The sequence below is a fragment of the Eubalaena glacialis genome, chromosome 11 (assembly GCF_028564815.1).
Source record: "Eubalaena glacialis isolate mEubGla1 chromosome 11, mEubGla1.1.hap2.+ XY, whole genome shotgun sequence".
NCBI classification, from domain to species: Eukaryota; Metazoa; Chordata; class Mammalia; order Artiodactyla; family Balaenidae; genus Eubalaena; species Eubalaena glacialis.
The window spans coordinates 59,369,147-59,394,481 of record NC_083726.1 but is presented as its reverse complement, the minus strand read 5'-3'; the positions used below and the strand labels follow the sequence as shown (position 1 = coordinate 59,394,481).

The following is a 25,335-nucleotide window of genomic DNA, read 5'->3' as shown; positions in this document are numbered from 1 at the left end:
CTTAAACTCTTATCTTTGTAAAGTTTTTGATGAGCCCTTGGCATGCCAGAATTCATGTTCTTTGCCGGGTGGCCCCGATTCCCACTGTTTCCCTTATCACCTTCCCCCGTGGTGCTCTGGTGCCCTTCACCGAAGATCAGGCCCGCCCTTTTCAGTGTACCAGACCTGCAAGTCCTGTGACTCCCTGCTGTGAGGAGCTGGGCATAGGCCTCCTGCTTTCTAGGTGTTTGGGCTACAGTAGGGCTGTGTTGCCTGGAACACTGCGTGCACGTGAGCGCACGACTGCCTTGGACTGGGTTGTCAGGAGCCCTGATTCTAGCCTCAGCGGTCCCTCACTTGCCCAGGGATCCCAGGCCTGCCACCTAATCTCCCCGTGCTTCACCGTTCTTGTTAGTAAATAAAAGATAACGAGTTGTGGAAGTAAAATGAGAGAATTATGAACTTGGAGGCAGCTTGAACAAAAGTGAAAAGCACCGTGGAAAATGCAAAGTATTTTTCTAGTGCCATTAGGTAGAAAACAGAGGCCATATGGTGGCCTGTTACATATCCTGTCATACCCTCATGGGGGCAGCCGGAGTTTGTCCTAAGTAGAAACTGTCAACAAGGCTGGTTGTGGCTGGGTGGCAGCTTCAGGCGGTGGTGTGACGGTGACAGGTCCTTGGCCAGGCCTGCACCATTGCTCCAGAGCTCCGTTTCTCCTTCTGTAAATGGGGGTGGGGGTGGGTTGGAGCAGATGGTCTCTCCTGGCCCGAAGACATGACCAGGTTGTCAGTGACAGGCAGAGGTCATGTGACTTGACAGGCCGGGGTCGTGTTGTGACTTGTTGACCTGGGGAGGCGGGTCAAGTCCCAGCACACTACCCGGGAAGCCTTTGGGGGCGGGGCAGGGCAAGTCGCGACTTTCATCTTTTGGGGCCGGGTCCTCCCGGACCTGGCATTCCTGGCTCCCCCAACAGATTGTGGCTTCGGAAGGGGCCCCTCCCGGGGGAGGGCTGAGATTGGCCACCAGTGGCCTGGGAAGCGGCTCGGATCCTTCCGCGGAGGCCGGGGGGGGGGGGGGCGGGGGGGTGGGGCCCGCGTGGGGTGTTTGTTCTCTTGGGGATTAATGGGGGGTTGTGGGGGAAGGGGTAGGCGCGCTCCCGCATGCGCACTGCGGCCCCTCCAGTTGGCTCGTCCTTGTCCGCTGGGCGGGGGCCCGGCCCCGCCCCTCTCCCGTCCGGGCAGCGGCGGCGGCAGCGGCGGCTGCGGCGGTGGCGGCGGCAGCGACGGCGGCGGCGGTAGCAGCCTGCGCGGTGCCTTCTGGGAACGGAATCCCCAGGGCTGCCCCTGGCCCCCATGGCGCATGCGCGGGAGGCCGCTCGGTGATCCGCGGCGGCGGCAGCGGCGCTTCCTGCTAGGACCGGCCGGGGCCGTACCGGAGGCTCGGGCTCCACCGACCCTCCTCCCACTCCCTCCCACTCACCCTCTGGGCCGCGACTGCGCAGGGCGGGGCCGGCCGAACCATGGGCCGCGGTGAGTGCAGGGCCCGGCCCCCCCCCGCCCCTCCCCCTCCCCCTCCCCCTCCCCCTCCCTTCCTCTCCCCTCCCCTCCCCTCCTCTCCCCTCCCCTCCCCTCCCGTCCCTACCCTCTGCCCCCTCCGCGTCCTCTCGGCCCCTTTCCCTGGCCCCATCCCCATTCCCCCGCCCTCACCTGCCCCCACCGTTTTTCCCTCTCACTGCTTGACTTTTGCCTTCTTCACCTCCTTCCCCTCAGTGCTTCGCCCACCCTCCGCCCGCCCTCTCCCCAAGTTCCTTCCTACTTCGTGCGCCTTCCCCTCCTCCCCAAGCCGAGGGAAGCAGGCTGGGTGACAGGCGCCTTGTTATGAGAGGGAAAGTTTAGAAGCCGCCAGTGTGGGGTGGGAGCGATGGTAAGGTTGGAGAGGATACTTGCAGGTTTGGGGGGCGTCCCCATGTACATCAGAGGAGAATCCTTCTTGGAGGTAATTTGAAGCCAGTGGGACAGGAGGCGCTGAATCCCCTTGCCTTAGGCTTGGGGGAAATTGAGAGTTTCTGAGAATCGTGAGAGAAGACCCAAATGAACTAGATCAGTGATTGTCTAGTGGAGCCAGGCATGGGGGGAGTTATGCTGGTACCACCCCAGCGGGCAGTTGGGCAATTGCCTGGTGACGTGTGGGGCAATCTACTTTTTATATGATCTTCCTGAGGGGGAGGGAACAGCAGGGGCCAGACTCTCTGGGAAACTTCCTAGTGGCCTGGTATTATAGGAATTAGCCCACACTCTTGGCTGAAGGTTTCTCTCCTTGGTGGGACAAAGGGGCCTTACCCTTTATATGCCTAGGGTTTGGGCTGTGATTCCTTGGTCCCTGGAACTTGAGGCTTTGACCCTCTGGTCCCTAGGGACTGGACATGGAAAGGATGGTTGTGGACTCAGCTAGCAGATCCCTGAAATCTATCTATCTCATATTATTAAGGATCTTTCCCTTGAGAGTTTCCTGGGCTGTGGTGCTTTCCTAGCTTGGGCAGATTCCTGACGGTCCCTCCTCTCTCGTGTGTTGCAGGTGTGGGCTAAGCCGGCGGCCCCGGCTTTAGACTGGACCCCACAATGTTTGCAGAGATGTTCAGGTAGCCATGGTGGGATGGCAGAGGGTTCCCCCTCATTCTGTCTCCCAGCTCTCCGAGGGTTTCCCCTTGCCTCCGAGTCCTCTTGAGTCTCCCCACAACCTTTGCTTTTCTTAAGTACTCCCTCAGGTACCCAGCCCAGTTTAATCCTCCTAATGCCACATGGATGTCTGTGTTATCAGGCACGTGGGAGCTGATTACACACAATGAATGGGGGCAATGAGAGCAGTGGAGCAGACAGAGCTGGGGGCCCTGTGGCCACATCTGTCCCCATCGGCTGGCAGCGCTGTGTTCGAGAGGGTGCTGTGCTCTATATCAGGTATGACTCCCCAAAATTCCCCAGTTTCTGTCCCCAGGCCCTTCAATTGCCTGAGTTTTCCCCCATCCCTCCTCTCAAAGCCCAGATTGCTGGTGCCCTGTTGCTCTCCTCTGTTCCTCCTCCTTCCTCAGCCTTTTTGCTCTCTGTGTCTCTGGCCCTTTGCATTTGTTCTCTCTGTTTCTTCCTTATTCTGCCCTTTCTAGGAAGGTCTTTGACTAATGAACTGTTCTTTAAGAGTCTCTCCCAATTCAGTGTCATCTAATCCCATACTCTCTGACCCTGTCCTCTCCCAGCCCAAGTGGCACAGAGCTGTCTTCCTTGGAGCAAACCCGGAGCTACCTCCTCAGCGATGGGACCTGCAAGTGCGGTCTGGAGTGTCCACTCAATGTCCCCAAGGTCAGAGTGGTGAGGGGAGCCAGAGAGTACAGGGATAAGCCGAGAGACTTAATGCAAATCACTGACTGTGGTAGCTCTTCTCACAGATTCTGTTCCCTCAGGGTCCCTGTCCATGCTTCCACCTTGCAGGTTTTCAACTTTGACCCTTTGGCCCCGGTGACCCCGGGTGGGGCTGGGGTGGGGCCAGCATCAGAGGAGGACATGACCAAGCTGTGCAACCACCGGCGGAAAGCCGTTGCCATGGCAACTCTGTACCGCAGCATGGAGACCACCTGCTCACACTCTTCTCCTGGTGAATCTTTTCCACTTTACTTTAGAGACTGAGGAAAACTTAAGGGCCTGGAAGAGGGATGGTGGGAGGAGCTTTGTGAGAGGGAAGCAAGGAGAAGGGTGGAGTGGGGAGTTGCTTGGTGAGAGGACACAGGGAAGCTGGGAATTTATGGGAGAAGGGATGGAGAAGACAAAAGAAAGTTCTTGGAAGGGGAGCCACAGGTTGATCCTTTGTTTCTTATTTATTGCAGGAGAGGGAGCGAGCCCCCAAATGTTCCACACTGTGTCCCCAGGGCCTCCCTCTGCCCGCCCTCCCTGTCGAGTTCCTCCTACAACTCCGCTTAATGGGGCTCCTGGCTCCCTTCCCCCAGAACCACCTTCAGTTCCACAGGCTTTCCCCCCTCTAGCAGGCCCTGGGGGGCTCTTCCCACAGCCAAGGCTTCCTGACCCAGTCCCCTCCGGAGGCAGCAGCAGCCCTTGTTTCCTGCCAAGGGGCAATGCCCCCTCTCCAGCTCCACCTCCTCCACCTGCTATCAGCCTCAATGCCCCCTCATATAGCTGGGGAGCTGCTCTCCGATCCAGCCTGGTGCCCCCTGACTTGGGCTCTCCTCCAGCCCCCCATGCCTCCTCCTCACCACCTTCTGACCCTCCTCTTTTCCACTATAGTGATGCCTTAACACCCCCTCCCCTGCCCCCAAGCAATAATCTCCCTGGTCCACCTGGCCCCCCTGGTCCTGCCACTCAGCCACCAGTGTCTTCAGCCACTATGCACCTGCCCCTGGTCCTGGGGCCCCTAGGAGGGGCCCCCACGGTGGAGGGGCCCAGGGCGCCCCCCTTCCTTGCTAGCAGCCTACTCTCTGCAGCGGCCAAGGCACAGCACCCCCCCCTCCCCCCTCCCAGCACTTTACAGGGCCGAAGGCCCCGTGCCCAGGCACCCTCAGCTTCCCACTCCTCATCATCGCCCCGTCCCTCTCAGCGTCGTCCCCGCCGCCCCCCAACTGTACTGCGATTGCTAGAAGGGGGAGGCCCTCAAGCCCCTAGACGGAGCCGCCCTCGGGCCCCCGCTCCCGCCCCACAACCTTTTCCTCTCCCTGAGCCCTCCCAACCGATTCTCCCTTCTGTGCTGTCCCTGCTGGGACTCCCCACCCCTGGCCCTCCCAACTCTGATGGAAGCTTTAACCTTTTGGGGTCAGACGCACACCTTCCTCCTCCCCCAACCCTCTCCTCAGGGAGCCCTCCCCAGCCCAGGCACCCCATCCCGCCCTCCCTGCCTGGGACCACCAGTGGCAGCCTCAGCAGTGTGCCAGGTATGTGAGTGTGATGGAGCCCTTCCTCCCTTCGGGTGGAGAGAGACAGCCAGGGCATTTACGGGAGAATTGAGAGAGCTCTGAGGTGGTTTTCTGGGTTGGAGGCAGGGAGGTTGGATTCTTTGGACGCTGGGAGGAAGGACCTCCCTTGAGCTGAACCTCTCTTTTTCTTTGCAGGTGCCCCTGCCCCACCAGCTGCCTCCAAAGCCCCCCTAGTCCCTAGCCCTGTGCTTCAAAGCCCATCCGAAGCGCTCGGGATGGGGTCGGGCCCAGCCTGCCCTCTGCCTCCCCTGGCTGGTGGGGAGGCTTTCCCGTTCCCCAGCCCCGAGCAGGGCCTGGCGCTGAGTGGAGCCGGTTTCCCGGGGATGCTAGGGACCTTGCCTCTCCCTCTGAGTCTGGGGCAACCTCCGCCTTCTCCATTGCTCAGCCACAGTTTATTTGGCGTGCTGGCTGGGGGAGGGGGACAACCTCCCCCTGAGCCCCTGCTACCCCCACCAGGGGGACCTGGCCCTCCCCTAGCCCCAGGCGAGCCCGAAGGGCCTTCGCTTTTGGTGGCTTCCCTGCTTCCACCACCCCCCTCAGACCTTCTTCCACCCCCTTCCGCACCCCCTAGCAACCTTCTTGCCTCCTTCCTGCCCCTGTTGGCCCTGGGCCCCACAGCTGGGGATGGAGAGGGATCTGCAGAGGGAGCTGGGGGTCCAAGTGGGGAGACATTTTCAGGTTTGGGAGACCTGCCCCCCTTGCTGTTCCCCCCACTTTCAGCCCCCCCCACCCTCATAGCTTTAAATTCTGCGCTGCTGGCTGCCAGCCTGGATCCCCCGTCGGGGGCGCCCCCCCAGGTGAGGATGAGGGTGAGTGGGTGGGACAGAACCAGAGGTAGAATCAGAGATGGGAGCTGGGAATCAAAGGCTTTCAGTTTCATGTCTGAGCTCTTCCTCAGGGTCTTTGGGGAGGGCTTAATTCTTGGCTGGGGGTAGGATGGCTGCAACAGCTGGGTCTGTATTTAATAAGCATGGCCTACTTCATGTGAGGCTTCAGTGGGATTGTACATATGAAAGTACTCTAAACTTATTGAATACTTTACACATGTAAATGTAATAACTATTCTTTCTCCTTAGCCCTGTGTCCTGAGTGCCCCCCAACCTGGACCACCTACCTCCAGTGTCACCACGGCAACTACTGACCCGGGGGCCTCCTCTCTGGGCAAGGCCCCCTCCAACTCAGGGAGACCCCCCCAACTCCTTAGCCCTCTGCTGAGTGCCAGCCTGCTGGGTGAGTCTGAGGGAAGACTCTGGTGTGGGAGAGAAGAAAGGAAACAGAAAAATTGAGAGTAGAGGCTGGATGAATTAGGGAAGAAAGTCTCTGACCACCGGGTAAAGCCTAAAAGAATAATAGAGTGTGCTCAGCCTAGCTGGTTGGCCTAGGGAGACCCTTGACTTTACAATTCCTCAACAGGTGACCTGTCTTCACTGACCAGCAGCCCTGGAACCCTCCCCAGTCTGCTGCAGCCTCCTGGCCCTCTTCTCTCTGGCCAGTTGGGGCTGCAGCTCCTCCCTGTGGGGGGAGCTCCTCCACCCCTCTCAGAGGCTTCTAGCCCCCTAGCCTGCCTGCTACAGAGTCTCCAGGTGAGGGTATGGGTGTGGGTGTGTGTTTGTTAGGGAGAGAAGTTTTTCCCAAACTGGAAGTATAGACATTCTGAGTTACAGTAGCAGAGGGACTGCATTTGAGACTGACTGAGATTTTGTTTTGTCTGCAGATCCCTCCAGAGCAGCCAGAAGCCCCCTGTCTGCCCCCTGAGAGCCCCACCTCAGCCCTTGAACCGGAGCCTGCCCGGCCTCCCCTCAGTGCCTTAGCCCCACCCCACAGTTCTCCTGACCCCCCAGTCCCTGAGCTGCTCACTGGGAGGGGGGTCAGGGAAACGGGGCCGGAGGGGAGGAGGGGGACTTAGGGGCATTAATGGTGAGGCCAGGCCAGGCCGGGGCCGAAAGCCTGGCAGCCGGCGGGAGCCTGGCCGACTGGCCCTCAAGTGGGGGGCACGTGGTGGCTTCAATGGACAAATGGAACGGTCCCCAAGAAGGACCCACCACTGGCAGCATAATGGGGAGCTGGCTGAAGGGGGTGCTGAGCCCAAGGATCCATCCCCTTCTGGGCCCCATTCTGAGGACCTTAAGGTGAGTGCAGAGTGATGGTGGTCTGGGCACAAAGACTCTGAGGAAAGGTTGAGGCCAAGGCGCCTTTTCCTAACTTTTCCTACACACACAGTCCCTCTTTTCTCAGGTGCCCCCAGGGGTAGTCAGAAAGTCTCGTCGTGGCCGGAGGAGAAAATACAAGTGAGTATTGGGCCCACCACAATATCGGCCTTTCCGCACATCTTCTTGGTTTATAGAAATAGTTCAAGAGTGACTTGGCTTTCAAAAAGGCAAATACTTGCTTGAATATGAATAAGGATATTACGCCTTTACTATCCAAATGTAGAAAGTTTCCCACCCAAACTCTGAAATTCACCTGGTGCGTGGGGAGGTGTTCCTGATCATGTGCCCCTTGTTGCAGCCCCACCCGGAACAGCAACAGCTCCCGCCAAGACGTTACCTTGGACCCCAGCCCCACAACCCGCGTAAGTGTGCGTCCCTGTGTGGGTGGGTGCGAGTGCCTGTACGGGGTGAGGCAGGAGGAGAAGAAGGTCAGTGGGAGTGGGGAGAAAATAAAGGACTTCCTGATACCTAGCTGTTTGATCACTTCTTTCAACTTCCCCTCTTGTATAGGCGGCTGTCCCTCTGCCTCCCCGGGCCCGCCCTGGCCGTCCTGCCAAAAACAAGAGGAGGAAACTGGCCCCATAGCAGCCATACCTGGAGCTGGATCTGACCCTGACTGGGGAGAGCTGAGTGCTGAGCCTTGGGAGCCCCCTGCCAGCCACGTGCACCTGTGGACAGTGGGTGGGGGCACTACTCCCCACTCAGAGCACAAATGCAACCCCTTCCCCACAATCCCATCCTGAGCCATTGCAGGGGGTAGGGAGGTCACCCCTTCCCCCCCAAAGCCATGTCACTGAAAAGGCCTGGGGGGGGCGGTATATGGCCCTCTCCCCACCAGGCTAAGGGGAACACCCCTTTCCCCAGGTCTTTTATTTGTTTAAGTTATTTTTGCACAAATGACTCTTTTATATTTAATTCGACTTCATTGCCTCCCTTCTCGAAGCCAGCAGGCTCAGTTTACAAACCTGTGAGCTACTGTTGGCTGCTGCCCTCCTTCCCAGTGAAAGGTACAAAGCAATAAGCATCATGCACCCTCCCCTCACCCCTACGACACCCCTCTGCCTCTGGCTCAGGTTGCTCAAAGCACAGATCCCCTCTTACCCCTGTCCCCAGGTTTGAAACACATAGCCTCATTTCAAGGTGTAGCCAGCTTCCCTCTACTTTCCTCTGGGATATAAAAAGGGGGTAAGGGGGCAAAGAGAGCCATCTGGGTCTCTCCTCCCATACACACTACACTGCCCCTTCTCCCCCCATCAAAACGCTCAGAGACGTTGTGATGATGCGACTGAGGATTATGCAACGTGGTCCAACCGGAGCGGCCAGCATGACCAGCTGTCCAGGGGCTGCCTCCTGCCTTTTCTTTTGTAAAGACAAGACCTTTGGGAGTTTTAATTCTGTTTTGTACTTGCCCTTTGGGGCCTCCACTGCTTTTCTATGGGAGACACTCTTAATTTAACAGATGAGAATATTTTGAAACTCTGGCTCTGACTCTGTCCTCATTTTTTCCTTAGTTCTTTTGTTAAGAACAGGTTACAATTTAAATCCTTCTCTTATAGTAGAGAGTGGCTTAGACTGTCTATTACACTGTGAATGTCTATCTATCTCCCTAGTGCTGCCTCTTCCCCAGGAAACAGCAGAGGCCACACAGAGTACAACAGCATTTAATGGTTAGAAACAGTTGTACAGTATTACAATCAGTCACAGAAGCTGTGCTGGAGGACAGGATCCAATCCTTCCCCACACCAGGCAAAGCAGTATTGGACAGGAGCTGGCATGTGGCTGGGCCCACGTCCTCATCCCCGTGGCCTGAGGGGAGACCACCATCTAATATCCCCCAGGTTCCACTACTCTTCAGAGGAGGGGTGTAAGCCCCACATGCAAGAAGAACCCCTTGCCGCCCCCAGTGTCAGATGGGATGTGAGAGTTATGATGAAGGGGAAACCCTGTGTAAGGTGTTAACGGAGTTCAAAGGGGTAGGGATTACCCCTGTTCTCCATCTCCCAAAGGTGCTCACTTTCCCAGTTTCTTCATCCGTTCATCAATGTTGGCAAAGTTCCGCTCAACTGTGGATAGGTTTTCACGCATCGTTGTCTGCACCTAGAAAGTGACAAGAGCTGTTTTACTCTTTGTCAGGTTCGGGTGCTTACCTGAATGAGGACCTGAATAAATTCTCTTACAGAAGACAAAAAAGAAATGGAGGGGAATTCCCTTGTGGTCCAGTGATTAGGACTCAGCCCTTTCACTGCCGGGGCCCCGGTTTGATCCCTGGTTGGGGAACTAAGATCCCACAAGCCGCGCGGTGTGGCCAAATTAAAAAAAAGAAAAAAGAAATGGAAACAAGTTGATGGGCCCCAGAGTGGGAAGGTTATTGCACCAGTTTCCAGGCTACCCTGGAATACCGTGGACCTAGCACAGGGTCTGCCAAGCACGCAGGCTTCTTAAGAATTCCCGTCCTGACTTTAACCAGAACAGCTCTTTTATCTGTTTTATGTAATGAGGAACAAGTAAGACTGTTGACATGAGGGTTTCACAGGTCCAGTTTTAGAAAACTGCTCTGGAGGAAGAACATATACCAAGCACTTTAATTTATCCTGATGGTCCTGTGATATAAGACAACTTTAGTGCTTCTCCCAGCTCTGAGAACAGTGCCCCCAACAGAAGCCGAGGACTTGCTATGTGCTGGGCACTGCTAAGAGAATGAAGGAAGAGGCGAGGCTCACTGCCCAGCATCAGGAAGGAAGTGGCAGAAGCAGGTGGGAGCCCAGCTCCTGACTTCAAAGCCCATGTTCCATCCGACATGCTGTGCTCAGGAGCGTCTGGTTGAGGACCCAGGGAGGGTAAAACTAAGCTGTGACTACAGAGTGAACGGGTAGGTTTTACAGGAAAAACTGAGGTTTACTGAACTCTTAACAATTCACTCATTATTTCACCTAATCCATACAACTCTGAGGCAGGTATAATTTTCCAGATGGTAAGATGGAGGTTCATAGATAAAATAAGTTGTCAAGCGTCCCACAACCACTGAGAAACAGTATGGAGACTCAAACCAAGCCCCTGCCATACCACCATGCCACCAAATGGGCTAAGGCAGAACGCTATGGAGATGAAGCTGGAGAACCTAGCCTGTGTGTGCTGGGGAAGGGAAGTAGCCGACCAATAAAGGGGCACACACCTGGGTCAAGAGGGTGGCGCTGTCCTTGAGGGAACAAGCGATCATCTGCTGTGTGGTATCCAAGTGTGTCAGAAGCTGACCAAACTGCACGGCTATGAAAGAAGGTCAGAACGGTATGTGTGGCGTTAGAATCCAAGACCAGAGGGAAGGGAACAAAAGCTGCCCACTTTCTAATTCCTCTTAGCACCCCTGGCAGCTGGCCTCCCACCTTGTTCATGCAGCTGCCTCATGGTGACAAGTCTCTGCACCAGCTCAGGAAGGGTGGAGGCGAGGGGGCTCCAGCGCTGTATGGTTTCATACAGCTGGTGCACCTGGAGGGACAAAACAGTGGCCAACCTTCAGCGAAGTACACACTGACCACTTCACTAGGGTGGGAAAGGTCAACTTGGTGGGGCAAGAGGGAAGCACTGCCTTTTCTCAGCTATTAAGAGCTTAGAAGACAGGGACCTGAGGATTCAGTGCTCTCATGCTTTGCTCTTAACCACCAGAAGAGTACATAAGGGAGCAGGAAAGGGTATGAAGATGGAGGAAAGGTAACTTCCTGACCTTGCTTTGTGCATCTGCATCCTCTACAGAAGCTTTATGCTTGGCAATCTCATTCACTTTTCCCAGGACACTCTGAAAGCACAGATTTTAAGGTTGATAGGGCATCTAGGGCTTCCAGAGTCCCAAGCTACCTGTAATCCAATTTGCCCCCCACTTAATACCTGTAGACGAGCCTCCACTTGGTCCAGAACTGCAAGGTCCAGGGCGCTCACCTTTGCTTGCAACAGCTCTACAGTCTCCTGGGGGCGGGGATTAGGACAAGCTTCATGAAGGGGAAGAATCAGACTAGAAAAGGCCACCCCATATTCCACTGGAGGTAATTAATAAATAGCTACAGATCCAAAACCAATGTTCCAAGCAAACCCAATCCCGATATCCCCTCTGTAATCCAAACACTCCAGTTCCTTTTATACTCACCATAAGGCAGGCTCCCTGCAGACCTGCAGAAAGGGGATTCTGATGGGGAAAAGGAGGAAAGAAGTCAGTGGTTCTTATCTCTCCATGTGGTTACCACCTTCTCCCATCCTTTCTGGTTCTAGCGGGCAACCCCTGGCTGATCCTGTAACTGGAGCCCTTTCCTGACTCCTCCCAGGATTCTGTGGAATGCTGTGGACCTCAGGGCTCAGGGTGCAGGATATGCGGGTTGGACTAAGTATAGGAGAGCACCTGACCTGAGCATCCTGATCACAGCGTACAGCTGCTTCCAGCTCTGCCAGGCGCTTCTCGAGTTCTGCCACCTAGGGGGAGGAAGGCGGGGAGATTTGCCATCCACCTCCCTGCTGCTGCAGTGGGAGGTAAGATCCTGCTCTTTGCTTGTCTGCTTACCACTCCCCTACCCTCTCCCCACCGCTCTGCCAAGGGACTTCTTTCCCTGGAACACATCCCTAGTCACAATCTTAAAGTCTTCACTGAAAGTAGATGGTGAGGCAAACATGGAGAATGAGACATCAAGAGGAATCAAGCATTCCCAACACCCTCTCCCCAGATGTGATCCCTTGGAGGGAGACAGGAAAGTCTCTAGAGCCACATCTCCCCTGGCCCCTCAACCAACATTACATACATACATACATACATACACACACACATACATACATACATACTTTGGCAGCTTGAGAGAACTTGTCCTGCTCAGGCCGAGAATGTAATTCATAAGTGACAAGGTTGCTATCTGGGGGTGTCCCACTGGTGGTCTTTCCCCCTGAACCAGTCCCTTTGCTGTTCTTTGTTGCTTCCAGCTGCAGCAGTAGGCGCCTGGGTCAGGAAACCAGAAATAATATCATGACTTGAAGGATGTGGGTCAGCCCAGTCACTCTCATTTCTGCCTCACAGCATTAAGGAACAGGTAGGCCACTTCTCCCCTTCGTATCCCTGTCAGTACCTGGCTGAGTCCCTCTACACCCCAGTCACCAATGATTTCCCAACGAAGTCTGGCACCCACTTAGCCAGAGCTCCATCGGGGTCAGTAAGGTTGATTGCGGCATCTGGTCCCAGCAGCTTCTCCAGATGGGAAGCAACCAGCTGCTGCTTCAGGGCTGCCAGCTGTTTAGCCAGCACCACGGGGGTCAGCTTCTCCTCAGTGGCTGACTCCTTCACTGTTGTCTGGTATGAAAACAAACAGACGGTGAGGGGTGGCAAGAGTGAGTCAAGGAAAAAAAATAGATCAAGACCCTTAAAAATAGCTGTGGCTGAGGATTCCCCTGGTGGTGCAGTGGTTAAGAATCCGCCTGCCAATGCAGGGGATCCAGGTTCGAGCCCTGGTCCAGGAAGATCCCACATGTCGCGGAGCAACTAAGCCCATGTGTCACAACTACTGAGCCTGTGCTCTAGAGACCACGAGCCACAACTACTGAGCCCGTGTGCCACAACTACTGAAGCCCGGGTGCCTAGAGCCCATGCTCCGAAACAGAGAAGCCACTGCAATGAGAAGCCTGCGCACCGCAACGAAGAGTAGCCCCCGCTTGCTGCAACTAGAGGAAGCCTGTGTGCAGCAACGAAGACCCAACGCGGCCAAAAATAAATAAAAATAAATTTATAAAAAAAAAAAATAGCTGTGGCTGAAAGTCACTGGGATGGTCCTTACCCACCTATAGCACTGAATATAAATTCATGTGCATTTCTAAACTCTGAAAACCTCAGCCCCCTTATCCAGGAGCTTAGGGAAGCTTTCTCCTCCTGCTGGGAGGTCTTCCTCTGCTATGTAAGTCATAGCAGAGAGGGGAGAAGAGAGTTTATAGTTACCTTGATTTTCTCAACTTCAGTCGTCAGCTCTTGGACCTCATGCAGCAGTCTCTGGTACTTTTGCTGGGGTGTCTCCTTCACTCCCAGACCCTCTCCAAGCTAGAGAGCAAGCACAGATGGTGATGTTACACCTCCCAGTAGAGGGAACCTCAAGAATTTGTCCAAACCCCAAGCCTAGTTTGTAAGTGTATCATACCCAACTCAGAATCCACATCATCCTACTACAGGAGAACTGGAGATAGCTGGAGGCCTGGAGACTCTCCAGAGCAAACAGCAGGGGGACAAAGCATCCTCAACTGCATCCTGCTGGGTTCCTCAGGGCCCCCAACCAGAGAGAAACTTGGAATCCCAACTATGTCCCTTGATCTCTCTCTTAAATGCCCGCTGGATAGGACTGCTGCACCATTCCCATCAACACACACACAACAAACCATCTCATATTCTCCAGATTCATATCCCGTTCTTTTGGTTTTTCCAATTCGATCTGAGAAATCTGCCAAGAAAAGAAGATGGAATTGAGGGCCTGATCAAGACCCACGGCAGTCATGGTCTCAGATGACGGTGAGGGCTTCCATAAGACAGCCCAAAGCAAAAGTCAGTAAGGCCTGAGGTCAGGCTTCCCCATCCAATTTCCAACCGGGTCTCACCAAGTCCCTTTGTTCCCACTCTCTTGTCTTTGAACTTGTCATAGGCAGCATTGGGATTGACAATGATGTGCTCCACACTTGTACTCGTCAGCTCCTCCTGCAGGAACAGGTAGTTCAGACCAGGGGCAGACTCATTCCCACCCTCAAACTTCCCCGACCCCACAAAATCCCCAAACCATTGGGAGACTGGGCCGTACTTTCCCAAGGGGAAAGAAGGGCGGCTCCATTCCAAGCTACAGACCCAGGTTCAACCTAGGAAATGAAAGCTTCCTGGTAAATTTGGAGTCTCAGTTGTATAAATATTAACACCCTGATTCAACTGGGAACAGAGGCAGCATAACCTCCCCGCCCATTCTGTACATAAGCCTCCCTATCCCCTCCCCTTCCCCAATCCAACTGGGCCCTCCCAGTTATCTGGCACACACCATGCATTCAGGGCAAGAAATCAACTTGACTTCTTTTAACCTCCCCCTCCTAAAAGTAAATTTCCTTGCTGCTGAGGAAGTCTATTTTCAAGCTAACTTCCCATCCTTGCTGGAGGGAAAGAGGAGACAATCAAGCTACTAACTCTGAGAGTGAATATCAGGACTTTCATAGCTGCTGAAGGGAAGATACCAGCTCTTAGATACAAAGGGAAGGTTGGCAGAAGGCCTGACCAGAAGCCTTGTTTCCAGGCTGCCGTGAAGTCAGGGAATTTAGGGGATACAGACAAGAGGCAAATGCTTTTTAATTTTTTGGCCGCGCCACGCGGCACATGGGATCTTAGTTCCCCAACCAGGGATCGAACCCACGTCCCCTGCACTGGAAGCGTGGAGTCTTAACCACTGGAGTGCCAGGGAAGTTCCTTGCTGTATTATTTTTTAGGGGACATCTTAGAAGCAACAAGCATAAGCTGTATCTGTTTGCCAAGAGTACCCATGGGCAAAGGCCACGTGTAAATCCTGAAATGGAGATAGCCCAGGATCTTTTCGGAGAAGCTGCAGTACCTGCCTCTTCTCCCTGACCCCTCTGCTGTTTCTCAAGCACTGAAGCTCTTCCATAAAGAGGGGACATGGTAAAGAAAGTGAAAGAGATTTCACCCTAGAAATTGAGGCAGAAAGGTTCCCTCCTTACTAGATATCTATTAGCTGTAGATTCTAATAACTACACCAAGACCACGCCCTCCAGACTGCATGTCTCTCCTTCAATTGTCAGCAGTCCGACAGGTCTCATTACGTTACTGAAGGAAGCGGAAGGAGGCCAGGAATCCTCTATCTGTTGGGGTGGACATCTCCACCTTCCACAGGAGGAAGGCAAAGAGAGTCTTCCTTCCTTTAGCCAGAGCAATGATTCTCAACCCTGGCTGCACAACAGAATCACTTAGAAAAGGGGGGGGGGGCGGGGGAGAGGCCTGGGTTCACCTCTGTAGATTCTGATTTAATTGTTCTGGGGTAGGGCCAGGGTAGTAGGCCAGTTTAAAAGCTACCCAGGTCATTCTAATATGTATCCACGACTGAGAGTCTCTGTCTGCGTGTGTGTAGTAGGGGTTGATTGGTGGGGGAGCGGTTATGATGGAGACACATGGAGAAAGAGCAGCAGACACAAGCTCCGTCCTTCATCTCTGCTCTGCTGTTACAGAAGGAACCAGTGTGAGTGGCAGCTTTATAAATAAGGGAGGAGGGGGGTAAGGAGAAAATATCAACTTCGACCTTTACCTCTTCTTCAGGGAAGTGCTAGGCAGAGGGGCAAGAGCTAAAGATTAAGGGAAAATAAAAGGGTTCAATGTCCCATATGCAAGTGCCTAGGGGAAGAAACAACTGAGTCCCAAATTATTCTCTCCTTCCTTTTCTCTGAAATGTTATGGCCAGAGCACACACTGGCCAAATAATTGTGTGGTCTCTGGCCTCCAAAAAGTGTTTGTCTGAGAAGGACTCATGTTCAGGAAAGAACATCACCCTCTCTCAAGTTCCCCCTCAAGAATATGCCTCTCCTCCTGTGAGTGCCCTGATCAAGGCCAATGAGGTAGAAAAAAACACCTCTTTGGGAGGCATAGTCTACAGACCAAGGAAAGAAATTAATCACAGTTACCATTTTGTTAAGCCCTTATTATAAGCCAGGCACTATGCAGATGAGAACCTACTTTCTTATTTACTTTCCTAAATAGGGAAGGTGTGGAATAAGAAAGGGTCAACAAACAGAGCGTGAGTCTCAGAGGTTCTGGGATGGTAGCAGGGATGGTCAGTGCTTTCATCTCACTATTCCTGCTGCAGGAGCACGTCCTGAGTCAGAAGGGCTGCCCGACGCTGGCATCCTCTTGGAGCCTCTCCGAGGGTATGGCCCCGGAGACTCAGGTCGACAGCATACTTTAGCCCTCCGGTGGCACCTACTCCGCCAGTGACTCGGAGATCTGGGGGCATGGGCTGGAGGTAGTGTCATTACAGTGATTCGTGAGATGGGAAAAGGTCAGCTGGGGCTGGGGCTGAATAGAGGGACAAAAGATCTAGTAGAGATAAAAGGACAGAGAAACAACTGCCCATCATAGCACACCCCGTTAAAAAGCACATGAAAGGTCAGGCTTCTTACCAGCTCCTTGTGGTTTCCCCAGAGGTGAGAAAATCAAAAGAGTTAAAAGGAAAGGGAGTGGGGAAATGGGGGTGAGGGAGGGAAAAAAAAGACAAAATTGTTATTAGCAAATTGTCACATGCACTACATGATAGTCTTCAAACATACTGCACCACAGGGCCCAGGGGAGCCTAGCAAAATTTTGGGGCCAAGAAATTTCAGCTGGGGTCACCACATACCCCAAGAGAAAGAAGAGCTTGGGACCCTTTCCTCTCTGGTGGTGACGATGTCATGAAGCTTTGCCATTAACAGCAGCAATTCAGGATCATCTGAGAACGAGTAGTTAGATGTTGCAAGCTGGTGGCATGGAAGAGGAAAGTGGGGGGAGAGAAGGCTGAGATGGAGGGGAAGCTGTAGAAATGGCAGAATGTGAAGCAGAGGCTGTAAAGATATTCTGAGAACCTGTAGCTGATTGAAGGTCCATGATTCTCAAGGGGGAGTCATGGCTCAAGTCTTCTTATCTCTCGGTTTCTCTAGTTTTGAAGAATTAGGCATCTGGATGGCAGAATCAGTCATAATGAGGGTGCTCATGTGGGTGGTTTGATATGACTTTATGTTAAGCAGAACAAAATATGTCAGGTACAGATGGTGAGTTTAAGGAAATACGAAGTACCTAATTGAAGCCCCATCCTCATTCTCTGTTGCCAGAGGAGAGGCAGGGCAAATCCTGGTCCCTCGTGTAGTCTGGTGTGTTTACATCCATCTTGAGTGGCTGGGAGCTCACCCTACAGCTCTGAGGGATCCAGAGCAATTCTGCCATGATGTGCTAGCACAAAAAGTCCAAAAGACACCAAGATTCACAGCTACCAGACATGTGCAGAACATATTTCTTCAACCCTCTGTTCACAAGGTTCACAGGGGTTGGAGGGTACACAAGGGGGAAAGGTGAGAGTATCTCAAAGAGGCTGTATTTTAGTCCAGGCCACGTAGACAAGGCTCCACTTCCAGGCAAGACCGGTAAAGAACTGCCAGGAGAGGAAATCCAGCTGTATGCACTGCCTTTCCAGGAACTCTACTGATGGGTAGACAGAAGTGTGGGAAGTCGAGGATGGTTATACGTATATGAAAACACATGATGGGACAAAAACAACTGCATCCTGCCCCAGAGATTTCAGCTAGATACATCTGAACTTCAACCTCACCATTCCCCTGTCTCATGCCAGAGTCCAGCCCAGCCGAGACTCCTCTTTCAGCTCAGGGTAGAGGTGGATCCATGTCCTGTGGTCTAGGCTGGGATGTCTCTGCAGAGTGGGTGTAAGCACTCACAGGTGCACACATGCAAACACACAAGGGGAGGCACACACACTATACCTTTCTCTTACTTGCCTCACCAAGCTAAAACCAGCTTGAGAAAAACTCAAGGAAAAAGAGAGGACAATGGGCCATAAGTTCAAGTTCAAATCATGAGGAACAAGCAGAATGGGGGAGGAAAGAAAATCAAAAAAAGAAAAAGTGGTATATTTGTTTGTAAATAGTATATACCACCTCCAGGTCTGACCTATGCATGGGTTGGGAAATGAGATTTTAGGGATAATTTCTGTAACCTGGAGTAGTAATAGTCACCATGGGAACCTATTACACCAGCCAACTTGATTAGAAAATTCTAAGTGCCCTGATCCCAGGTACCAGTTTACCTGGTACAGGACTCCCAGTCCCTCTCACTAATAACCTCCCAGACGCCCCAGGGTTGTTTGGCTAAGTGGCTATGCCTCAGAGGGCAAGACCTGAGGTTCCAGATCAGACACGGGAAGAGGTCACTGCTGCTCTCTGAGCCTGTCAGGCTCTGTGCCAACACCGCAGCCAGGGGCACTTCGGAACCATGATGACAAGGAAGATGGATAGTGCTGTAGAATAAAACTGTCCAGGATGGACCAACATAGTGCTGACCATCCAACCATTTCTAAAGGAGGGGTACAGAAACAGAAAGACTCACGAAAGCACAAAGAACCCAAGCTAGTACCCTAAAAATGCATATAACACCCCTTTCCTATCCCATTTACCTTTCTCTAAAGGCTTAGCATAGGGGAATATTAAAATGAGGTTTTTACCAGGTACAATCCACATACAGCCAAGAAGTGAGGACTGTTGCTGTCCCCCTTGTTCTCCACCCTTGTCCAGAATGGTTAAAAGTCACTCCCTTTCTCTTAACTCCATTTCAGTCTGCGGAGGAGAAAGGCAACCCCCTTCCAACTCCAGCTCTTAAATGCCTCATGTCCAGAAGCATTCTTAGTCTCCATGTTTCTATCCCATCCTCCATTGGACAGTTGTATTCTGCACACCTCACAAGGGGAAGAGACAATGATCCATGAATCATAGTTGTGCTTCTAAACCTTGATTAAGGATCTTTAACCATGAGGCCAGCAGGCCCCTTAGTGACCCAGCTAGAGATGCATTAGAATTTAAAATGATTAGCTGCAACAATAGCACAGTGACAGAGCATTGCATGCGAGATGGCAAATGAAAAAAACATGCAGAGAAGAAGCATCGAATGGTCTTACTTGTGCAAACTAGTGTCCAGGCAAGGTGGTGAGGAGGGAGGATGGGGGAAGCATTAGGAAAAACTCAGATAAGTTCAAGTGCACCAATAGTCAATGAACATAATCAAGCATACTCTGTGATATCCCAAACTGTAAAGAAAAGAACCTACTATTGCACATCTCAGGCTGGTGGAGTTTTCAGCATTATCTACCCTTTGGAGAACTGAAGCCTCTGCCACAGACCCACCAAACTAAGGCTAGGTCACTTTTTCCCTTTCACATGCATCAGGGACAGTTACAGCATAAAGGGAGGAACTAAATCCTATTTCTAGTGAGTTTTCTAAATTTACTCCCCTTGTTCCGGCATTTCAAAAGCCATGAGCAGAATGCCTCACAGACCCAAAGGTAGGCTGTGGGCCCAGGGGGCAAGAAATTCCAATTGGGAATTAGCTTTCCTGACAAGACATTTTAAGAAAAGTTTCCAAAAAGCCCATCACCCCAATCAACCCAGGAGTGTCTGAAATGCAGAGGGGAGCCTCCTAGATTGAGGAGGAAAGAGCTAGACTGTGCGGTTTTCTGGCCCATTCACTTTAGAATATTTTAGTTCCTGCTAAAATTGTTTTGAAGGGATAGCAGGAAAATCAGGATCATGTTTACCAAAAATAAAACCTTCTACTACTTTCCTCCCCCATCCTCCCCACTATGGGAATCGCAAACTTTTATGTTTAAGTTAAACTAGCAATTACAATCTTTAGGGGCTATTATAGGATATTATTTCCTTCAGCAGCCCAATTTCTTCCACAGTGGAGCAATGAGAAAGGAAGTGAAAAGACAGTGAGGGTCAATACCCCTTGACTATTTCTTTAAATAAAAATCTGGAGACCGCCCTGAAAGGTTCCATACGAAGCCGGTCATATTGGTTGTCTCCAGGGAATGGAACTAAGCAGTGGCAGGCAGCAGTGGGAAGAGACACTTTTTGTTCTACGTGCATATATTACCTACTTCAAAAACTAACAAAATTAAAGTTGAAAATAATCTGGAAACTAAGGCAGAACATGCTCTTGCCAGGAGTGAAGAAGGTGATTGAAATCTCATGGTTCAGCCACAATAGTGGTGATATGCACTGTCACCTGTACTAGGTCTCGGGAAGGTAAGTGAGAAGGGGACAGGCTGCTAGTGAGAATCCAGGCCTCACAGAAATGAGGTTTCTGGATTGTCTAAGTACAACCCACTGCTCCTCAAGTTGCACATATACGTCAGTATTGAGAGCAGTGGCAGAACCATTACTCAGCTGACTTCCTGAAAGCTGCTCTCCTAAGGCCCACAGGGACATGCAGGGGCCAGAGACATTAGCTGACATCAGGAAACATCTCAGGCCTCTCCCACTCCCGCCAGGGCTCCTGAAGTAGCTGAAGGTCTCCCCACCCCATTTACTCCTCCCTAGTGATGGAGAGTCATTTAGCTGAGCCTTAGGTGATGGAGGCAACTTAGCTCCTCTTGTATTTACCATCCAGTTCCTATATACTTCTATACTGGCATCCTGGGCTACATGCTGCAGGAAATGAACACTTATGGTGTGCTCTCCCCATTAGCCACCCCACTAGATGCTACTAAAATAGGCTGCTCAGGCTCAGTAGGGAGAAACAGCCAATCAGGGCTGCACATTCAGCTCTTCCATGCCTGGGCTAAGGGTCATGTTTTTATTAAGAGATAGCCCATAACTTCAAAAGGAAAATTACAATGTATTTTTTCGTTTGGAAAGGGGACTGCTATGATATTACCTGTCTGTATCACAGCCAGCGACAAAGGGACAAAGTTCCACTCATTATCTCACCATGAAGGCTTGATATTTTATAGGCAGAGGCCTAGGCCAGAGTGGAACAGTCTCTGAACTATGGTAGTAGAATGGAGTCCTCGGTATACATACTCCTGCCCTTTGAGGTCAGAGACTGCTCCCTAATAAGATACCTCTTAGAGTGACAGGTCCACACCTAGGTCCTGAGCAATGACAACATCCGCATTATCTCCAGATACTCAAGTTTGGGGGACAAACTGACATGCCAGCAAGTACACAAGCAACAAGGAACACACCACTCTGAGAGGGGACAGGGAAGGTGTTCCCCACAAAGTAGGAACCACTTCCACATGGGGGAAATCAAATAAGGAATAAGTGAGTACGCCAAGCCATACATTATAAGCCAGCCACCAGCATTCTCCAGAACTAACCAGCCCCACAGACATAGCCACAGGACTTACAGACACACATACTTAGCCTGTTCCCACTGACTCTTGGTCACAACTTTATTGAGATCTCACACCATCAATGTGACCCTAGCCCAGCTCTCCTTGGAAATTACAGAACCTAAAACACATCCTATAAGGCATGCTAACAGATCTTTGCTCCCCTTGGCACTTACATATAGAATTTTTACTATGTTGATTTCATTCACTCAATTTTTTCTTTCATGTTTCCTACATGTATCCTAACTCCCCCATTAGTCTAGGTGGTTTTTGAGGGCAGGGACATTTCTTCCTCTGCATTGCACAAAAATCAACAGAGAATGAACACATTCAATAAATAATGCTAAGTGGTTTCCCTTATGGTTAAAATGTGTCCATAGCTAATTCCTTCCTCTTGAGTTCTTCTTGAATCTGAAAGTGCTACCAGGGCCTCTCCTCTGCTGATATGAAAGATTTATGTGCTTCCTCAAATTTGTTTTGCTCTAACCAGGTTCCTTATCTTTCCAAAATCTCGAATTCATTTTCCTGCTCCTTGCCCAATGGATACTGTATATTCACATAAAAGAGTATTCCTCTATACTTCAAAGTCTAGCTCTTGTTAGGATACTAACAAACATGTACTGAGCAATATATTTTATGAAATGGAAGGCCTAGGTCTTAACCTCAAGCAGTTTGTAAGTGCTCAGGATTCATGATTCATTACCATGGACTAGCACCCAGGGCCCTAAGTCACTAGCCCCCAACCTGTTTTAAGATATTTCAATTTTATTTAAAAGGCCCAAGTACCAGTCCTCTTAGCTGTAATTCCACTGACCTGACTCTCCTTCCTGGCATTGCTCATTTGCAAGCCCTGCGACCTACATACCACCCAGGCTGGGTTGGCATACCCGCTTATTGCTGTGGCTCGCCAGAAAAGGGAAAGGGCCTGCCTGGGGGAGAGAGGTCAGAGTCCAGAGGAGTCCTGAGGCAGCACACAGTCTTACCGCATCAAACTCCGCTTGATCATCCTCAGGCAGGTCGCTGGTTTCATAAACATCTGGCTCGTTCCTGGCCTGCAGGTAGAAGCAGTGACCACCCAACCTCACTACCCAGCATCCACCAGCACTCCTGACCCCACTCCATTTGAACAAGTTAACAGAGAAAGCAGGCTGTGACGCCAGGATTCTGCCCCTTCTTTCACCTGCCCCGTGAACTGCCTGTCAGTTCCCATGTCTCAGAGGAGTGGGGATAACAGTGGGGACACCTGATGGTTGATGGTGAATGTTAAGTGATGACAAAGATGTTACCCTGAACCTGAAGGGGGGCGGGTCCTCGGCACTCATGTCAGAAGGAGGAGAGGAGCTATCATTAGGCCCTGTACACACTACCCTGGCACAAGGGCTGAGAGTGACTCAGGACCTTAGTACCCAAGGTCCTATCCCAACCCCCACCCCGAAAATGCAGGCAGGGCAGCACAAAGGGAGGGTACATGCCGGCCTGTGCGGGGGTTTGGGAAGGAGGTTCCCCAGAGGACACAGCTCTCCATCTGGCACAAGAGGGGTTCTGTCACGGTAACCTCTTCACTCTTGCCAGGGTGAAGGCCATCACCAAATGGTCTGGTATGTGTGTCTCGGGAGGGGGTGGGGGGCTCATGGGAAGATTTGGGGAGACACGGGTGGTGTTGACACGGATGGTAGAAGCATTCGAGCACAGTGATAAGTGCCTGAAGATGATTTCTGAGCCGAGAAACCGGCGACTGCCGGAAAGGGGCCTTGTAGGCCGTCCCACGGCCCGGCCCAGTCGGGTCGAAGGAGTCCGGAGGGTGCAGCGGCCGGTCGGGGAGCTAGCGGCGGGAGCCCTCGGGGCGGAGGAGGGGTTTCAGGCGGGAAGGGTCACGGGTTGCTGTCTGTTGGGGGTCCTTAGGAGGTCGGGGGCGCGGTCTTGGGGAGCCAGGGCCGGCCGTGTACTCACAATGCCGGGAAGATCGGCGTATTTAGGGTCCGCCATGGCGGCGGCGAGGCGGGGTTGGGGGACCGGGGCCTCGGCGGAGGGGCCGGTGTTCGGGTAGGGGAGAGGCTGGGTCCGGGTCCAGAATAAGGCGGCCGCAAAGGGAGCGGCGGAGGAGGCGGAGGAGTAGGAAGTCTCGCGACAGGAGTAGTACAGGAGACGGGTGAAGCAAAAGTCGCGAGAACAACCCGCTACCACACCCCTGGAGTGACAGAGATTGGCGAGAACGAGACCTGGGAATGACGTAATGGCGGGGAAGCTCCGCCTAGGATTGTGGGATATGTAGTCTTGGACGATCCGGCTTGGGCGGGTGACGGACAATAACGCGCCTTGGGAGTTACTTCGTACGACTTATTTTCTTTCGTTTTTACGTCGAGTCTGTGAAAGAGCTTTTATAATTCCTGTTTTTCAGATGAATAAATTTGGACTCCCAGAAATTAAATAACTAGGTAAAAATAACACAACTAGGCATGCTATGGCACAGCCAGGGCTTCGAAACAACAATAACAACAAGTAAAATTTAGTAAAGATTTAGTCATGTTAGGAATGAGAAAGTTAAGTAAACTTCTCAGGTTAGGGCTGTCAGGTAAAATACAGAGCACCTAGTTAAATGTGAATTTCGGATAAACAACTAATAGTCTTTTCAGTGTAAGTACCATACGGTATGGGACATACTGACACACAAATTATTAGTGTTTCATCTGAAATTCAAATTTAACTGGGCTTCCTGTTTTTGTTTTTCAAATCTGGCAATTCTACCTCAAATAGAATAGGCACTTGGTAGCACCATGTCTGTCTGAATACCTTCTGCGCTCTTAATCCCTTCACTAATGGTTTTCAGACTTTTGAATTTCACAGTTGAATACAATTAAAACAACAAAAAACCTTTTTGAAGCTAGGCATAGTATTGCTACCTTTTTATTTTGCCAAGTAAGTACATTAAAAAAAAAAAAACCTACTCTCTACTATTACCATCATTACTTAGTAGAAAAGTATGGAAGGACATACAGTACTCTCAGAATAAAAGACAGTCCTTTGAAACAACAAATCCAGCTTTATTAAAAAACTTACCACATTCCACATTGTGTGGTGGTTTTTGGGGGGAGGGATGCATACACACGAACTTTTTTCTCTGACCAGTGACCCTCTATGGACTAGCATTTTGAAACTCCTTCACTAAGGATGCCATCCTGGAACCCTTGGGCGCCTGAGGTTGGGCTATTTCCTGAGCTTGCAGGATGCTGCAACAATTAGAAACAGTGCCAGACCAAGTGACTGAAGAGATGCCTATATTTCTGAGTTTATAGGAACTCATTGTCATTCTATGTGTCCTCTCCTGGCTCCTCCCCAAGCCTCTTTCTCCATAGTCCTACTGCCTTCCCATCCAGCTTCTTGTGCTGAACCCTTTTCCTTCAGTTTCCTTAAGATTCAAGGTGAGTTAGGGGTATATGTCCAACTTGGAGACCCCTTCAGCTGCCTTCCAAGTGGTTAGGTCTTGTCTGGCCAGGCCATCTTTCTCTCCTCCTTGCCTCATAGTATCTTAAGTGACCCTAGACACTTACCAGGCAATTGCTAGGCAGAACCTCCATCCCCTCCTCCCTTCTTCTCCCATCACCCTGCTCCTCCCCTTGGCCTAGAGCCTCAACTCCTGCAGTCTAACTCTGTTGGCCAGCAGAGGCCCTGTGACGTGGAGAAAAATCAATCTGGCCAGTTTCTAGGTGGTTCTGTCCAGGGGCTGCAGCAGGAGTCTGACCTGAGGGGAGGAAGGACACAGAATCTCTAGCCTTGGCTCTTTTTTTTTTTTTTTCCCCCAGGGAAGGGAGAGAAACAGAAGAAGGGCCTGAGAAAGGGGCTGGGGTGTTGGGACTCTGTCCAACAGTACTGAGACAGGAAACACACTCACGTAGGTGCCTAAACCTGCCTGAAGCCCAAATGCAGATGTCTGCTCTAGAGGTCCTTTCTCAAAGCCCCTCTGGCCTTACCCACCGCCATCGCCATCATCACCCCTCCATCACTGCTTTCTGACTCCCTTTCTCTTGCAAAATTACTCTTGCCCACCTCCATCCCAGCCCCAACCTATGAGGCAAAAATGAGAATTTTACCTGCTTTTGAATTCTGATAGGCCAGAATAGGAGTTTTTCTTCCTTCCAACTGGGGACCTATTGTGTATGTTGGGGAGAGAGTAGAGTGCACCTTTGGATGTAGAAGGGGAAGGGAAGAGCCAGACCTCCCTTGACCCTCCTCTCTGAAAAAATGGGACCTGGAC

The 25,335-nt window shown here is 51.8% G+C and overlaps 2 protein-coding genes across 3 annotated transcripts; one reads left to right on the top strand and one right to left on the bottom strand.

Moving 5' to 3' along the window:
* Positions 1 to 1,249: 1,249 nt before the first annotated feature.
* Positions 1,250 to 8,642, top strand: MBD6 (methyl-CpG binding domain protein 6). Its single transcript, XM_061205726.1, is given in 14 exon segments — positions 1,250 to 1,511; positions 2,557 to 2,620; positions 2,800 to 2,936; positions 3,230 to 3,332; positions 3,462 to 3,624; positions 3,854 to 4,909; positions 5,087 to 5,748; positions 6,028 to 6,181; positions 6,365 to 6,534; positions 6,666 to 6,815; positions 6,817 to 7,080; positions 7,187 to 7,239; positions 7,460 to 7,523; positions 7,672 to 8,642. Coding segments are annotated over 12 exon segments (3,027 nt in total). The 5' UTR covers positions 1,250 to 1,511; positions 2,557 to 2,620; positions 2,800 to 2,823; the 3' UTR covers positions 7,747 to 8,642.
* Positions 8,643 to 8,806: 164 nt separating this feature from the next.
* DCTN2 (dynactin subunit 2) lies at positions 8,807 to 23,218 on the bottom strand. 2 transcript variants are annotated; one of them, XM_061204468.1, is made up of 15 exons: positions 23,034 to 23,218; positions 22,067 to 22,135; positions 13,765 to 13,861; positions 13,549 to 13,610; positions 13,118 to 13,216; positions 12,318 to 12,478; positions 11,980 to 12,130; positions 11,551 to 11,616; positions 11,297 to 11,335; positions 11,041 to 11,118; positions 10,880 to 10,951; positions 10,542 to 10,644; positions 10,334 to 10,425; positions 9,176 to 9,258; positions 8,807 to 8,967 (listed from the first exon to the last, which is right to left on the bottom strand). In XM_061204468.1, the coding sequence occupies exons 1-15, from the start codon at positions 23,067 to 23,069 to the stop codon at positions 8,955 to 8,957; spliced, it is 1,221 nt and encodes a 406-aa protein (XP_061060451.1). In that variant the 5' UTR covers positions 23,070 to 23,218; the 3' UTR covers positions 8,807 to 8,954. The 2 variants fall into 2 exon arrangements, with proteins under 2 accessions (XP_061060451.1, XP_061060452.1); XM_061204469.1 differs by having other exon boundaries at positions 8,807 to 9,258; positions 23,034 to 23,217.
* Between the last annotated feature and the right edge of the window lie 2,117 nt (positions 23,219 to 25,335).